Below are 17613 nucleotides of genomic sequence, written 5' to 3' on the forward strand. Positions count from 1 at the left end.
TTGGTACTACTGTACTGGGAGAAGGTATATTTTTGACTGATGTCAACTGTATGTTTCACATACAAGTATTGATGATTATTCCTACACCCATGAAACCCTCACATTTTGGCATTGTTCTACTTAGAGTTTCTGCCACAGTGCTTTTCCCTCTGTCTAAATTCTAAGTTGAGAGGAGCAAATAAAACAACAGCAGACGTAAACACAAAATGCATATGCTAAAATATTCATCAGTTCTTTACAGATGAAAAATCACTTGCTATTTATAAATGTGTATGCATGTTTATGTGCAGTAACTCAGAGTTTATTTCTTGGCCTCTATGATGTTTACAGTTATTTCACAATGTTTTGACTCCTCCAGGAGGGATCATGAAATTGCTTTTTTTTTTTCCATAAGCAAATACAGACACTGAAAGCTCTCTAAAAGTCAAAATGTTCCTGAAGGAATTCCAAACAGTACTGAAGAAAGTAATAAACTTGCCAGTTTAACTTTCACTACCTTTATAGACTAGTGACTTTTTAAAAGGTGAATACAAGTGACAACATTTTTGTATCCATTTTCCCACCATAATTATAAAAATAAATTCTATTTTTCTTAACTGTCAGCTTTCTGGCTGTGCAATGCCAAATTGCACTGACTGTTTCATTGAAAAGATCTGGGATATATTATAGAAATAGTCTCAAAATTTCTTCTTAATCTTATTACAGTTTTAATTTTGATTGTCCTTGATTTATAGTGAAATGCTCTCTTTTAAAAAAGATAAAGGTCTCCCATATATTATATGAAAGGTTAAATAATGTCAAGACTGCCTAATTTGAAGAGGATTCTGCATCTTTGGCAGCTGATATGAGTTTTACTGTGGTGCGGTTCCATAGCTGAATACAATGTGCTCTGCATAATAGCTAATGTAGAAAGACCTTCCGGTGTCAGGTGAACATTTGCAAAAGTTGACGTTCTTTCTCTCAAAATTTTGCACTAAAATACTGTGATATTGATCTGTCCATTCCTGTCACCTACAGCTTCAGTGAACTTGTGAAGCAATTCTTGAATTCCTCCATCTACACTCCATCTCCACTTTGATCTGTGCTTTGGTCTACAAATGCTCCATGCTTCCCTTATCTCACTATGTCATGGCAAGATTTCTGTGTGCCTCACAAATCCCTCTCCCCCTCTCTTCCCTCTGTAAGATGCTTATTGTCTATTGGATAATCCCATGTCTCTTATATCTTTCTCCTGAGATGTTCTTGTCACCTTTCATGCTTTTTCATGTAAAAGATTGGCATTTTAAAAATCTTTGGATATACAAAGCTCTTAAGATGCTGTTATGCCAGAAGATGGGTTTTTCAGATATTAATTCATGTTTGATGTAATGATGAGGACCTACCTGATGGACATTGCTGTCTTATCAGGGTACCAGGAGCATTGTATCCCCTTGTATTCCACCTCCCATTTCCCTCACCCACCTTGGCATTTTCACACATCTCAAAGAGTTCTGATGATTGAAGCTTGGAACATAATTCTCAAGTGCTGGAGCAAGATAGTAAACACAAAGTAAAATGATAGAAACTTTGTGGCATTAAGTCCCATCTTGCTGAGAAGTACTGAATGTCCTTGATCTAACTGTTTCTAATGAAAGTAGCTAAGAGATTTCTATTCCTATATGACAGATATTATTATGGGATTTTCTATAATACAAATATAGCAAAATTATATTTTCCAATAACCCTGCTTGTTCCAACCTTCTTTAATTTCACTGTCTGTGCATTTATTAAAAGACTGTGTTACCTAACTGGAATAAGAACTTTCTTCAGGGTATTTTAATGATATCAAGAGTATATTAGAATGATAGTGCAGCCTCTTGCATGAAGTCTTTCATGAAGCTGTAACTGTAGAGTTACCTAATTTGCTCACATTGTGACTTCTATGGTTTGAACACAGGTCTGACATATTGATGTAGTGGCTTTTACACTACACATTTATCTTTTACAGTCATATGAAATTATGATCCCTGCATCTAATGTACTGTATTGGTATTTTTGTAACTTTCTAGAGCTTTAAACAATGAGTCAGGCTGATGAAGGAAGTGCCACTGACACGGAACTAGCAACTGAGAATGAGTCACCCACCTCTGTGCTGAGTCCAGCAGCTTCTAGCCAGGAGGAGGGACCCACTGACCTAACAGCAAGTCCTGCCTTTCAGTGTTTAGATGAGGTACCATGTGTCCCAGATTTCTCTGTCTGTAACAGTACAAAGTAATTATTCTGAGGTGTATCTTTTGCTGTTAATAATTGAAGGTTTCTACCATAGACTGTCTATATCATTCCCATTTCTTTGATTTTTTTGTCTAAGTGGTAAGAAAGTTTTGTGAAGCAGGGTCATATTCTTGCTGAGGATGCTGTGCTTGGTAGAGAATCATGTTATTTTTTTTCAGTGATTATGGCCTTAAGGGGAATGAGAATACAGAGGTCTTGGTTTTGGTTTTGTAATATTCTATTTGTAGAAGTAATTGCATCATGTTTTTTTAAAAGGCTCCGTAGCTGCAGGAAAAATCGCAGGTAAGTGGTTCCGGAGGTAGTATTAATTGATGATGGTGATAGAAGTAACGTTTTGGAACTCAATTTCTTTTGTGATTTTTTTGGTGTTAAGGAGTCTTTCAGAATACTAGAAGTATTTTAAAATTTTGAGGATAAAATATATATCAAATGGAATCCTTAAAATGTAAGGCCAGAAGAGTCATTAAGTGATAATCTAATCCAAATTTGGCACTGAAGTAGATTTCTGCATATATTTCTCTAATTTGTTCTTAAATCTTTATTTAGTGGTGATAGCTCTTTGGATATCCTTTTCCAGCATGTCATCATTGCCAGCGTTTTATAAAAAGCTTTCCCTATATCCCAGTTTAATTTTCCTTTGTACTGAATAATTAAGCTTTCTTCTTGTCTTTTCCACATTAAAATGGTAGACCAGCCAATATCTGCCCTCTTTATAATAAAAACGTACATCTCTCTCTTGTATCCTTGTCAGTCTTTGTTCATACTTCATGTTTTTCTTGAAGTTCTTACCTGAAGTTGCTTTACCTTGCACTCTTCCCATTTTGGATCTGTCAGATCAGTTTGCTACCCTGGCTCTCACTTGCTGCCTACAATCTAAGGTCAGGAGAAAGGACATGGCAAGAATTTGTAGTGAAGGGGAAAATAGGACTGGACCTTTGCTATCCTGCTATTAGATCATACTGAACAGAGTTTAAAGCTGCTGCTTTCAGTCCAGTGCCAGTGTATGAGGAGCCCACAGCTTCCAGTATTGTTGCAGCACAAACCCCCTTTATTCTCAGTCCAAGGCTGCGGTAAAAGTGCCTCCACACTCCTAAACTGTATTTCTGCATTTCTGCTTTGTTTTCCTTATTTTTAATCATGGTGAAAACTAATTTTTCTAGACTTATTCTAGAAACTTATTAGATTATTTGCCTGATTTTTTCTCAAAAAAAAAAAAATTTCAGAAGAGGTTATTCTACTTATCAAATTTAAAGCTAACTTGTTTAACACTGATAACATTGCAAACCATTAATGGCAAATACAGGAAAATCTTAGTATTTAGAGTTGTTACCAACACAAGAAAAAACATACTGTGGAAAAACAAAGTAAGAAATTTACATAATATTTCATAAGTGAGGTCTTCTGGTAATTTTGTCAATTTCTAGAAGAGAACTATGACTCATTTATTTTACCATAATTCTTAACAGTTTGCACTTTACTGGTGAGTTTGGCTTTTCATCACTTATTCACATTTCTTCTCTTCCACTGATGTATTTGTTTTCTGCTGTTGAACTTTATACATAATTCAGGGATAAATATAACACTTTGGTCACCATAGAGGTTTCTTGCATTGATGCCGGCTTCAACTACTTGGAATAGCTTTCAGGATTTTTCCACAGAAGCAGAATTGTATCATATTATCTCAGTTTCACTGGCTGGTCGTTTATGCCTGTACACTATGTACTTATCAGAAGAGACACCTTTTGTTATTATAAGATTTCTTTAAAAACAGATATATGCCCTCTTCCTGTCAAGCCAGTTTTGTTTTTCTCATGTAAGCAGAAGATACTAAAACATACAAAGAGCAAGAATTAAAACATGTACACTATCTCTCCATTATCTTTAATAAAACCTTTATAGTAACATTGTTTAGCTTTGTGGGTTAAGTAGAAATATTGAAAACTTGACAGAGTTCAAACAAAAGCCACCCAATTCATCATGACTTCTTTTCACCAAGTGTTTTTATTTATTACCAAGTTGACATCTCCTGTTCTGTTGGTTAGGGTACTGCCATACATTCACAAAATGAACTTTCCACTTCTTTTAGCCTTTGTTGTTATGTCTTTGAGATAAAGATTTGTGCTCAAACACTACTAATTTAATTTCTTGAATTGTGAATCTTTCCTCATATCTTGTTTTCTTCTAGTATTAGAAATAAATCAATATGCATCTGTTAATAACTTTCATTGAAAACTACATAGTCTAGTACCTGTGATGACAAAAATATATTACTTGAATAAATGCCACATTAAGATGCAATAAATTATGCTCATTTTATTTTGATTTTTGTGCATTATAGGCCATGTATATATAATATGTTTCTTAAAAAGCAGCAAAAAATGTATTGAATTTTGTCATACAAGTACATGTTTAAATTTAAACAGCCATTAATTTTATTAAATAGGTATTTAGTAGTAGTTAGCTTCAACAAAATGATCTAAAATTGTATCCAGCCTTTGCCTGCAAATTTATAATTTTTTGCAACACATGGTAATATAATACATTTAACCTTTCCCTTTATCCTTACAACATCCTTGCTACAACAATGCTGTTACTGCTAAAGCAGCAGAGGACAAACTGAAACTGTCATTTGAATAGAAGAAGCAACCAAACATGACATGAAATTGGATTGAATTCTCAAAAAGACAAGATTATGCGGAATGATAATCCTACCCATTCTCTTCATTTTTGTCCCCATAATTTTTGTGCTTCACCATATTGAACAGTAGCATTTTTTCCCCTCTGGCGACTCAAGTTGTGTTTTACTTTCCTCCACCTGATCCAGTCTTAATGGGAACATAATAAATCAAACATTATTTGTCATACTGATATTGTTGATGTTTAGGCACAAAAAAGGACTCCTACTCTATACATCTTCCCAATCTGGCAGTGAATCAAACAAAAAAACTCCAAAGAGAAATCAAATGGTGTGTGTCTTCTCCAAGTTGGAGGTGTTTTTACTCAAGGCAGTATCTTGTGTTTCTCTTTCTTTTGTTAGTATGTTTTTAGGTTAGAAAAGTATTTCAGTCAAATGTATACATCCATTTTAAAACCATACCAAAAAATGATTATGCAACATTTGTCTTGCATGCCTTTGCAGTGGACACTCAGAAGCAGCAGAAATTGTTCTGCAGAATAGTGCATGTGTGAATGAAAAGTGCTTTGCTGTTCTCCAGATCCAGTGAGCGGGTGCCTTGTTTGGAAGGTACCGCAATAATCCCTTCCTGCTAACAGACATCATCCATTTATTTGCTAAATCTAAACATACTGAAGAATAAACTCCTTTGGGAGATTTTCCTGTCTGGTCAATTGTAAACTATTGCATCTATATCCTATAAAATGATCAGTGCCCCCTATCTGATACCAGCACCAAATCTTTCCTTTGTGCTACTTTTTTTGATGGAAATTGTCACTATCATGCTACTTTTCTTCATCTCTGATGTCCGTGAATCCTGTTTCCATCAAGAAGCAGAAAGAACCTTTCATTAATATTTTTAATTACTATTTTGAAGCTCAGAGTCTTTCTGACATTACTGAATTTACACTACTGACTGCCAAAAGGTGTTGAACTGCTAATAAAAATGTTAACCAAAAATCTTAATTTTAGTGGAAGCATTGAGCAAAATCTCAATGTTTACCAAGAAATCAACTGTATGACAAAGAATTCTCAAGCAAATTTTGTTTCTGATTATATGATGTGGATTCATGTCTATCTGCTATATGCAAGAGCTTTAATGTCAAAGAATGATGCATGTGTCTGAGGGGAGAAAGGTACTTCTCATTTTTCTCCTTTTTCTCATTTGTGCTTCAGGAAAGAAGAGGAAGTCACATAAAGGTTGACTACAACTTTCAAATCTAAATACTAAGAATAAATATTTCACATAATTCTTCAGTGACATAGAGACATCTAATACCATTCTAGAAATTAGAGTTGTTTCCAATTTCTTTTGGTAACAAACTGGTTTTTAATTCTCTCCTAACTTAGGTTAAATGGTGGGTGTAAAGGAGTTTCCTTTAAAAAAAAAAAGATTATTTATCTTTAAATGAAAAGTTTCTTAGAAAAGCTACCTTGGTAGATTAAGATAGACTTTTTTTTTTTTTTTTTTTTTTTTTACATAATCACCATTTTAATTTCTGTCTTTGAACACATTCTGTAATGTGCTAATGTGCTTTCTGCTATTTTAAAGTATGATCATCACTATATTTTTGCATGGTAACTATAGCAGCACATAATTTGTTTTAGTACTCACCACATATGTATGTGTTCTATCAAAGACATAAAAATCTTGACACAGCTTAATATGTTGAAAGCAAAGAACATTTTTAAACTTAAGCTGATCCTGGCATACTCCACACAACAAACTTCAAAGGCTCCTGGCCCAACAAAAAAGCGTATAAATATGTTGGCACCAACAGCTGAGACAGATGTTGTCTCCACCTCCATGCACAGGAATCTGACTGCTAATTAAATAAACCTTTTTTGACTTTGTTGAAATGGTCACTTGGGAAGTTATCTACAGCTGATGTGTCTGTAAGCTAGAGTATGGTTTTTTGCAACAGCTTCCAGCAAGTAGGAAATAGTATGCATTGTGAATATTAAAGCAAATTGTTGTTGCAACAGGAAAGTTGATTGTTCCTAAAAAAGCTGTAGAGGAATTGGTTGAATTTACAGGTGCCTTCAAACAGCAGGAATGGGAACAGAGCTGGTGTAACATGCTAGTTTTATGGAGAGGTTCTTTTTACCACTAGCAGGTAACATTGTGAGGAACGGGCCAGGAAGTGGTTGGATGTGTTTGAACTATCACAAAGCCGATGGTATTTCTGTTCATTTCTGAAAAGCCTGTTGGAAAGTATTTATGATGTCTTGTTTTTCTATGCTGTTATAAAGTCAAGTGTGCAGATTTCATACCATGCAGAGAAACTAGAGCTCTCTAGTGTGAGACTAAGGGAAGAAATAACCTTTACTGTAACATCTTCTTGCATTTTGGCCTTTTGTCAGCCGTTTCTGATACATATGAGACTTGACAAGTATATTGCTATATTGTTTTCCAAAGCTATCTCTTCCTGTTTTCTCACCTAAAGTATGTATTTAAGATAAGGCAAAATTGTACTAAAATTTGGGTCTACCTGGCCTTGTATGTCTGCACAACCATGTGATGAGGAAGCCAGAGCAATGTTAACCAGTCATACATTCAATAAAAACTTCAGTGGTGGAGAATCATCTGTTACACACATGGGGTTACTTTAAATGTTAAAAAAGTGATTCCTGGTTTGCTTATTCAAAGCACCTGTGTCCAAATACTCCTGAATAAACAGAGTCTTAAATATGTACATGTGAAAGAATCCTTGTATTTGGTTTAGCATAGGGAGATTAAACTGCAGAGTGGAGAGGCTTTTGTACTCTGTCTGAAGAAAGGCATGAGAATTTCTGTTTCTCAAAGTGCATCCTGCTTTTCCATAAAAATCATTCACTCCATGTAATTGCTTAAAAGTGAGTAAAGCAAACTATTATTTTGTACAGTGTAATTTTAAATGATGGCATACTATTCCGGCTGAAATGTAGTCTTAATTAAACTTCCAGTTTGTCTTGATTATAGGAACATAATCGGGTAATTTGGGTTCTTTTTTCCCATTATTATTTTCCAAATGGACCACATTTTTACTGAGATAGAAAAAGCTGATGAATGAGGACGTAAAAAATAATATTGCTTTCATAATTTCCATGTTCTCATGACTTGTGTGAAGGTTAAAATTTTGTTCTTTGTTTCTGATTACCATTGAGCGTGACAGCCAAATTAGCTTCTGGCAGAAGAACTATAACTCCATAAAAATTTAATTAAAGCAGTGAATGAAAGAGATCAATGTAATATGGGAAATGTTTGCATCTAGCAGGGCCTATAGATGGTATTGCTCAGCCATTTTTCTTTAAAACTTATGTCAATGTCTTCAGGCCTATGTGTACCATTTCTTCTTTTTTCCTGAAAGAAAAAGAACACCAAAAAAATCTAAAAATATTTTAATATATTTAAATCTCTGTTCTTTGTAGGCCAGCTTTTAATTATATTCTCTTTTTTTTTTTTTTTTTTTTTTTCTCTGTGAAAATTCAAGTTGCATCCTTCCTGCTTTGGTTTTTCCATGACATAAAAATTATAGAAGCTAGGTAAATTTGGCACTTTTGTTTGATTTTTATTTAATTTGTCAACAGGGGTCTGGATAGGGATTGGCAACCATCTTAAGTGATTTTCCAAATAAACACATAAAAGTAATTTTTTTCCCCACCAATTTGTCAAACTACATACTGTTCTCAATTCACTCCAAGTTTGACTGCGTCTTTCCCAATAAACACAATTGAGGAAACAGGTATTTGCATTTAAAAGGGAAGGAAAAACCACCAGTGCTTTCACATCTTCTTTTCATTTTTTCTCTGGTTTGTTTGGGTTTTTTTTTTTTTTTTTTTTTTAGTTTTCGTTTGGTTTTGTTTAAGCAATGTGTAGAAAGCCAAGACATTACAGTCTGCTTGGCTGATCACATTGAACTGATGGGCTTGTGCCTTTATATTTTGGAAACAAGCCATTGGAATTTTGCTAGCAAACCCACTGTTAGTAATTTTTTCCACTAAAGTTCACCATTTCAATATTATCAGGATTAAAACCACAAGTGTCTTCATATGCTAATCAGTGTTACATAAATATTTTCCATAGATTGAAAGACATGTTTTGAATTGTTATACTCTGGGCAGAGATCAAGAGCTTTTTCTTTGTATAAAAAATTGTATTATTTAATTGGGGGTATATATTTGTATTTGTATTTGCATGCTTTGATGACTCTTGTATGTGATCTGAAAGGTCAAAACATTGGTTTGCTTCTCCTCTTTCATGTTAAAGGCAGAGGTTGTGCAAGCTCTTCATTGGGCAATTACTCTTTCCTCTTCCAAAATATGAATAGTTACAAAAAAAATCTCAGATTTCAGCTCTTGGTATTGTCTGGCAGCTGAAGGGTCATAAAATAGATCGCTAAGGTGCTATAATTATTAGCAATTATTCTCTTGGCATGTCACATAGTCCTCTGTGTTGGTTATTGGTGTTTTCTTACTGCTTCAATTTTTACAGAAAATCAATAAAATTATTTATTTATGAGATTTTTTAATAGTTCTTATGTACATCTATAACAGTAGTACAGCTTTAACAGTGGAACATTCTTATTTTATCACACCAAGAAAAAAGTAAGTAATGTTTGCAACAAGTAGATGGAGTTACACTTTGCAAAACTAGTACACATTGACAGAGATTCAGCTACAACAGTTCCAGGCAGGTAACAATCAGATTTCTGTAATAACATTATACTTTCTTTTTTGCTTTTTGTTTTTGAAGACAAAGCTTTTGCAGGTGATTTTTGTCACATTTGCTTATTGTGTTAACATTTCTGTGTTTTACAAAGTTTCCTTTAAACAAGATTTAAAAGGACAATTTCTCTTCTTACAACTTAGTAGTAAAAAGACATTTTCAAGTGGAAACTTGTAGATACTTACAGTAGATACTGTAAGTCACACTTAGGTAGTTATCATGTAATGAATAGGAGTAAACTGTGCATTTCACACAAAATTATTAAATATAATCATATGCAATTAGATATTTACTCTTCTAACCAATACTTCATCAGTTGCTTTTTTTTGTTTTGTTTAGACAACTATTTTTTATCCCAAAATAAATATTCTATAGCTTCAAAACACAAAGATGATACATCTTGAAGTTAAAACTTCATTGCTCTTTAAAATTGAAATATAATAAACCAAATTACATTTGAACTGTCCTTCAAAGTATTTACTTATTAAAAATATATATTAATATTTTACAATTTAGCTATTGCCAGTGTTCTTCATTTGTGTAACTTATAACCATAATAGTTTTGTTGTAATCTTAAAAAACCAGTAGAGATCATATTTATAAGGTATTAGGTCAGATATATACGTGTATTCTTTTTTGTTATGTCTCTTTTATCAAAAAAGCTATGCCAGCAATGACCACACATAATTGATAAAGAAATAGAGTCTTTGTGTAGTTTTTCTGCATCTCAGGACTGGTGTAAGCAAGATAGTAGAATAGCCTCTTGCTAAGAAATATTGCATCTCCACTCAGTGTTGGTCCCTATCTTTATAGAGACATGGTCTAGATATGTGGAGTCAAATATATGCTCACTATCTACAATGTGAGATTTAATAAAAGAATCTCTAATTTGAAATTCCTGCACTATTTGACAATTTGACTTTTTTATTTGTTATATTTTAGGAAAAAAAACTCTTTGCTTATATATTCTCTTTTTTGCGTAGAATTGACATTAGGTTTTTATGTGCCTACAAAATGTGTAGTCTGAAAACAGGGAGAACAGTCTTTTCTTATGTTACAAAACATCTATAATTTCTTTTTTAGTTTTAGGGTCTAATGATATCTATATTGAGAAGTACTTAAATGAGACCTTAAGTCTCTACAAGAGCATCTTGTAAAATTTGACTTACCTAAAGGATTCATGAGAAAGCAAAATGGCACTGGAAAATCTCTGTGTGTATTTAGAGGCATTAATGCAAAGAATATGGATTCTTATTGATGTGTCTTCCTCCTACCTGTCTACCTGCCTGCATAAATGTGCAATAAGCTACATAACATAAATCTGCATAAGCTCCTTTCTCCTACAAATGACAAATAGGACCTTGAGCTTGAATGGAGGAACCAAGAGCAAGAATGTTGTTCAATATGTGCTCTCTCCATGTGTAGATGTAACACCTCAAGACATGGCTTAGTGTGGTCTTGGCAGGTCTGTGTTAACAGTCGGACTCAATCATCTTAAAGGTCTTTTCCAAATGAAATTATTCTAAGATTTTACAATTATTTCCTCTGCTTTTATTCAATTCTTCTACCAACTACTTTGAAAAATCTTTGACAATGGGATGAAATTTAAAAAATCATCTTCATTTTCTGTTTTCTTCAAGGCCTTTTTTTGTGTCTTTGGGCAAACCACGTGGCTCTCTGTTCTTTAAAAATAATAATTTTTAGTACTTTTCCTAATTTACATTGATATTTCTGTGGTATACCTTTGAAGTTATGAAGGATAGATGATAGGAAAATAATGTTTTAGAGAATCTAGGTTTTTTCCCCAAGTGTTGACAAATTTATATTAGTTACACCTCTGATTTATTTTCAGGTTAAAATGTAGGTATTCATTCAGACAAAACTTGTGGAAGACAATATAAAAGTTTTAAATCATAAAGTGCAGTATATCACAGTCAGTAAAAGCACCAAAAGCAATGTTTAGAATATTTACATAGCAAAACCAAGACCTAACCAGTGTTAAGTTTTAGCAATAACTATTTAGGTATTTTAATGCTGGTTTTAATACATTATATGGGTCAAACTGTCTCTAAAAATATTATGTGGAAGTATGTTGTTTTGTCTAGAACAATCTTTTGCCAAACATAACTGAATACTTGATTTTTGAGTACAATACTGAGTAAGTACAATTTTGAGTGCAATCCAATGCTAACTATGAAAAATGTGTAGAATTACTGCACAAAACTTTTGGGTCTGATCATGATCTTTACTGATTTAAAGGATTGCCTGTATCCAGTGGGAGTATCATCAGAAATACCATGCCACGTGCCCCAGAAAATGCCGTTGCGAACACCTTTGTATTTCTTGTGGTAGTACTTGCCGTTGAGATTGGCTGACAAGCAGGCATCAAACCACCAGCCAGAGCTGTAGTAAGCACCACAGTTTCCCGAGGGATACCTGTCATTGTCCTTGTCCGGGGTTGTAAAGAACTTTTGGTCGTGGTTGTAGTGCCTGCTGTAGTGGAGAGCATCTCCTGCAGTGCCGCTGTAGCCGTGGACGCTGAGACGGTACTTGAGGTACTCGTTGGCCACGTAGAAGTGGTCGTACTTGGCATATTCTCTGATCCCATTGAAATCTTCAAGATCGATTCTCAGTTGCATTTCCTGGCTCTTTGTCAGGAGGTGAATTTTGTCATTACCTAGCCAGAACTCCCTGCTGAGGTTTCCAAAGCCATGTTTGTAGTCATTCCAGGTTCTGTTGAAGTTAGTGCTGCCATCCTGACGCCGCTGCAGCACTGTCCAGCCGCCTCCTTGTGTTTGCATGTCACAGTAAACTTCAAAGCTCTCATTTCTGGGATCAGGGCTAATCCTGTAGATTCCATTACTCCTTCTCCCTGCTGTGTAATGGTCAGCACAGTCTCTCTGCATTATTTGTATAACTGGTGAAAGAACAAGTAGTGTTAGAATAAACATAATTTCAATTTTAAAATATAAAAAAATTTTACCCAGACTGATATGGCATACAGAACTTGTACTGGAGAGACTTTTACATTGCAAATAGTGTTGCAACAATTTCAGTTCTAGGGAAAAACACCTTTTCCATCAGATTTACTGTACAACAGATGTCACCTAGGATCTCTGCATCAGATAGCTGACTAAAAAAACCCAGCTAAACTACATTTTAAAATCAAAATGCCTACTATAAAGGCATTTTGATTATTTGCTTTCCTTTTTGTCCTTTGTCTACTCTATCCTTTCATTATCTCATGTAAAATCAACCTGATTTCTTCTGTCCATATTTCTAATGCTTTGTGTTTACGCACTTGCTGCTTTTTGTATTTAAATGTATAGCTTCACAACGTGCGTACAATTTACAGCTCCATCTGGCAATATGTCAGAGAGCTTTGTCCCTGTGGGAATGATGTTAACATGACTATTGTTAAGTAAACGTCATTTGATAGAGAACATAACATCATTAGGAATGCTTTATGTGTTAATGTTGACCGTACTTTAGGAAGCAGGAAAAAAGTAATAAAAAAGTAATAAAATTGTCACATTTGTTGTTGTAATTGTGTGAGTACTAGAAAGATGAAGGTGATGGTGCTTTCCTGTGTATGTGGCATTGCTGGCTTTACAGAAAAGAATGTTACCATCTACTGTTAACAGTACCTTTTTCCCACCAACAGGTGATGTGTTTTATTCAGAAGAAAAATAACCCCAGTTTTTTTCCCCAAAGTGAAAATCTATTTTTGATCCACAATATCATCCAGTAATTTCATTCTGTTCAACAGCATGGTATTAGAATTCCAGATTCTTAAAAGATATGGAGAGCTCTCAGAAATTCTCAGTTAAGAGTCAAAACCATAATGTTCATTCCTATTGCAGATTTGAATGCATGGGCATTTTCTTTTTCAGATTCTGTTGTAATGTTTTCCTAGAAATTTTGAGCAAACTACTTCTTGAAAGGGAGGAGTGATACCAGGCTACAGCAGGGAGTAAGTCTCAGAACTTCTTTGCCAGAAAAATGGACATTTATGAAACCACAAAATATAGGAGTGAAAGGCTTTAAAGTCAAATCTAAATCTACAATAAATTCTCATTTATTTCACTGAACATAGTGTAAAATCCTTGGTGGACTAAAGTTCAGAGCAATTATTAACAGAGAATATACATTTCAGATAAAATGTTTCTATAATCCAATTCGTCTCCTATTTAAATAAAGTTTTACTGTTACTTTACGTGGATGTCAGTGGCTCCTGAATAGGAAAAAGTTGTTGCTGATTTCCTTGCTAGCTTTCATAATGAATCTATTGCTGCTACAAATGCTTTTGGCATGTTGTTGTAAAATATAAGGAATATCTACATGATCATATGCCCTGAACACTACTCAGCATTTCATTAAATGTGAGGAATATCAAAAATTAATTTAGTTTGTTTTGAAGTACTGTACATTGTTAATATAACAAAAAAATTCATTGCCCATTGTTAATATAACAAAAAATTACTCATTCTTTTTGTGAATGTTTTGTAACTGAATTAATATAATTTATTTGTAGTGATTTTTATCTGATTTGATTACTGATATTGTAAAAGCATTACCTTCATTATTAGGTATTTGCTCTTTTCAAAGAAGTGTACTTTCAAGAATTTCAGCTGTACATACACTGTACACTTGCAGGTCCTTCTATTTTCAATATGTGTACATAGAAGGAACATTGTTTTTAAATCTTGGATGCTAAACAAGAGACAAAGATTGCAATGCAGCCTGGTCTTTCTCTGTTTTGTCTCTCAAGAGCTTTATCTTCTTACTTTTGATATCTAAGTGGTAGGATACAGTGACAATCTAGGGAACAGTTCTTGTCTTCAAGGATTCCTATATGTAATATAAAAACTTTATGACTTGAAGAAAACCCCTCAATCTTGCCTTAATAACAGCAAATATTAGAAAGAGAGCGTTGGTTCTATTCCTTTATAAGGAGAGTTAAATGGTAAAAGAAAAAAGTGATTTTTTTCAGTGATAACACCTGTTTCCTGTTTTATACCGCTTATATATTAAATTAATGCAAAGGGTTTAGTGTTAAAATGATGATACATGTGTAACCCAGTCGACAAGTGCTGTTAATAATTTTTTTTTAGCCAAGGCTTTCAAATTTTTGCTGTGATGATAAGAAAATTATTTTATTATCCTTTAAAAATGAAGCATTTTGCTAGATTTACTTGATGCTTGATGATGTCTTGCACCCCTTTTCAGACTATCTGCAGTTTTGCACCGAGAAAAAATAAAACGGCAGTTTTCTAAGGCACACCTAGAAAAAATTTAACCCTTCCCATCCAAGGAGAAAATATGTGTAGGTCACTGATATTTCATGTCTCTAATGAAGGATATTATGGTATAAAATATTGTTAATTTTCATGTTTATTTATTAAATTACAAAAAATTGTCCTTTAAAAATTAATGTTTCAAATCCCTAAATGAAGTCCAGTCCTAGGAGGGACTGAACACCTGCAGCTCTCAGTAACCCTCTAGTGGCTGCTGAAATGTTTTATAGGAGTATAAATAAACACTAAAAGAGCAGATACTTGTGAAGTTAATAACACAGCATTATTTTATTTGGGTAAAATGCAATTTAAATTGTTTATTTTAATATTAGTGAAATGTACTGAAAGCTTATACAGGCAGTAAGAATTAACAAATTACATACCAGGTCTTGCTTGCATTGCTGGGCACTTAGAAGAACATTTGTTATCCAGGTTGTTCACAGCAAATGTCAAATTTGCAACTTTGCTGTCAACATAATGTTCCACATTGTTCATGTTTATGAGGCTCAGCTTCTCTAAACGACCCTGCAGTGTCTGAATCTGGCTCTTTGCATTTTTTAAGCTGGTTGCCATTCTGTTAACTTTGCTTTGCAGTTCCTGTACTCTGTTATCTTGGCTTTCGCTGTTTTCTGCAGTGTTGGGTAGCAGGAATTCATTACTTCTGTCTCTTTCCTGGTTGTCATCTGCTTGCAGCTTGCAATCTTGGCAGCATTTTTTCAGCTTGTTTACTGATTCTTTAAGGGTCTGTACTTCTTTGAGAGTCTTCTCAAGCAGTTTGAATTCTTTGGGTATCTGGATGGTCATCGGAGGCAAATTTATCTGATAAGGACAATCCTCTCCTTCATCACATTTCCGATTAGTTTTGAGCTTTATGGGACAAGTCTCAGTAAGTTTTGCTTCTTTAGCATTCTCTTCCTCTTCTAAAATTACTGCAAAAACATTTGTTAAAGCAAGGAGAGTTGACTTCAGCAAGACTATGTAAATGAGGAGCTTCATCTTCACTGAGAAACTAGCAGTATGAGGAAGTATGCAGAAGTGGAACAACTTTATAAGGGCAGCTCAAAGCCTGTGAGTTATCAGACAGCCTACACTGTTCTCAGAAATGGGTGGGAGTGCTTGCATCACGAGTGATTAATAGCAGAGCAAAGTTAGGTAGTGCTTGCAAGAGTAGCACATTTCAGTGAGTATTTCTGACTCAGAGCTAATGTATGTAAGCCAGATGATGAAATGCATGTGTACTGGTAAATTATGCAGTTTAATTTCATTCCTTGTTGTACATGGATTTTCTTTTTTTTGGAAAAAAAAAACAGGTAGAGAAAGTGAAAACCAGCCTTTCTCCCAGTTTGAGGTTTATCACAGCAATAGCTTTCCTGACAGTCAGTCCCCTTTTCCTTAATTTATTTTTAACTTAATAAATATATTCATATAAATTATTTAAAACCCCAAACATGTTGAAACACACATATAGTTTTGGTTTCCAAACATTTTTCAGTATAGAGTCACAAATTCAGGAGAATGAACAGCACTATTTCACCTAGCCCACCTTAAAATAGTTATCTGGAATATTCATGAACTCTATGGCACATAACAGTTTACATTCACTATTATCTGATTTTGGGTACTTCTTATTGAGCCTTTTTAAGAGAAGGGAAGTGAACTTAAGACAGTCTCCCCTTTGATGCATGAGATCCTACTTGTAAGATTAATTGTACAGGAAACCCAAATAAAATCCTGATATTCTGATTAATGTCCCAAATTCTAAATCTAAAGTGAGGCAGAGACATAGGGAAGGAACTCTCTTCTGTTAGAAGTATTGATCTTCCTTTTATTGTGCCTCATATCAACTTTGAGAGTTAATCATATACTTTCCATGACCAATTGCTCCAAATGAAATACTACTCCAGGTGACAATTGTCATTTTCATGCTACAGCCACCTTTACCTTTCTCATGTGATATCTGTACAGTTTTAATGATCTACGTAATTTTCCTTGTGCCTCAAAACAAGGCTTCTTCTACAAGGTATTCTTGCATTCATAGCTCAGTCAAGAGTCAAATAACTTGCATGAGTAAAGGGTATTTATACCAGTTCTTGTTTAAGTAGTCCAATCTGAACCATTGCTTTCCCTAAACCTTATTTGAAATTACTCATAACACAGATTAAACATTAAGCAGACATTAGTCACACATATAATCCACAAGTTCATGATTTCTGTAATGTTACTAGCTGTTATACACACCAGATGCTTATATTGATAATTCAGGAGGGAAGCTTAGTAAAAAAAAAACCTCCTTGTCTAACCCCTCCAACGGTTCCTTCAGATTCCTGCATAGCACAAAATTTAAGGCACATTCTTGGGAGATGGGTTTTGAATTTATCATTATTGTATTCTAAATGAACATCCCAGAACCTGCCACGAGGCTTTTAGTTATCTAAACAAAATGCCCTATTCTGACATATTCTCTTGCTTACAGAACTATATCTCCCCCTGTCAGATCATGATAATTCCCCAGCAATGAGGTGAAAGCCACCCCTTGCCATTCAGATGTAAGATACTGACATAACTTTGGTTTTATCAAAACTGAAATGTTTGTAAAAGATAAAATGTATGATTTTAATTTGCAAGTAAAATTTTTGCATTTTTGATTTTTCATTGTGTCAGTC

The 17613-nt window shown here is 34.1% G+C and overlaps 2 protein-coding genes across 2 annotated transcripts in view; one reads left to right on the plus strand and one right to left on the minus strand.

Moving 5' to 3' along the window:
* Positions 1-17613, plus strand: part of CCDC146 (coiled-coil domain containing 146) — a 66212-nt gene that overhangs the window by 4402 nt on the left and 44197 nt on the right. Inside the window, exon 2 of the mRNA XM_077783647.1 lies at positions 2049-2209. Coding sequence (XP_077639773.1) covers positions 2060-2209 — 150 coding nt within the window. The 5' untranslated portion in view covers positions 2049-2059. The remainder of the gene's footprint in view (positions 1-2048; positions 2210-17613) is intronic.
* FGL2 (fibrinogen like 2) lies at positions 10289-16040 on the minus strand. Its single transcript, XM_021546130.3, has 2 exons — positions 15334-16040; positions 10289-12570 (listed from the first exon to the last, which is right to left on the minus strand). The coding sequence occupies exons 1-2, from the start codon at positions 15944-15946 to the stop codon at positions 11864-11866; spliced, it is 1320 nt and encodes a 439-aa protein (XP_021401805.1). The 5' UTR covers positions 15947-16040; the 3' UTR covers positions 10289-11863.

The sequence above is a fragment of the Lonchura striata genome, chromosome 5 (genome assembly GCF_046129695.1).
Source record: "Lonchura striata isolate bLonStr1 chromosome 5, bLonStr1.mat, whole genome shotgun sequence".
Lineage (NCBI taxonomy): Eukaryota > Metazoa > Chordata > Aves > Passeriformes > Estrildidae > Lonchura > Lonchura striata.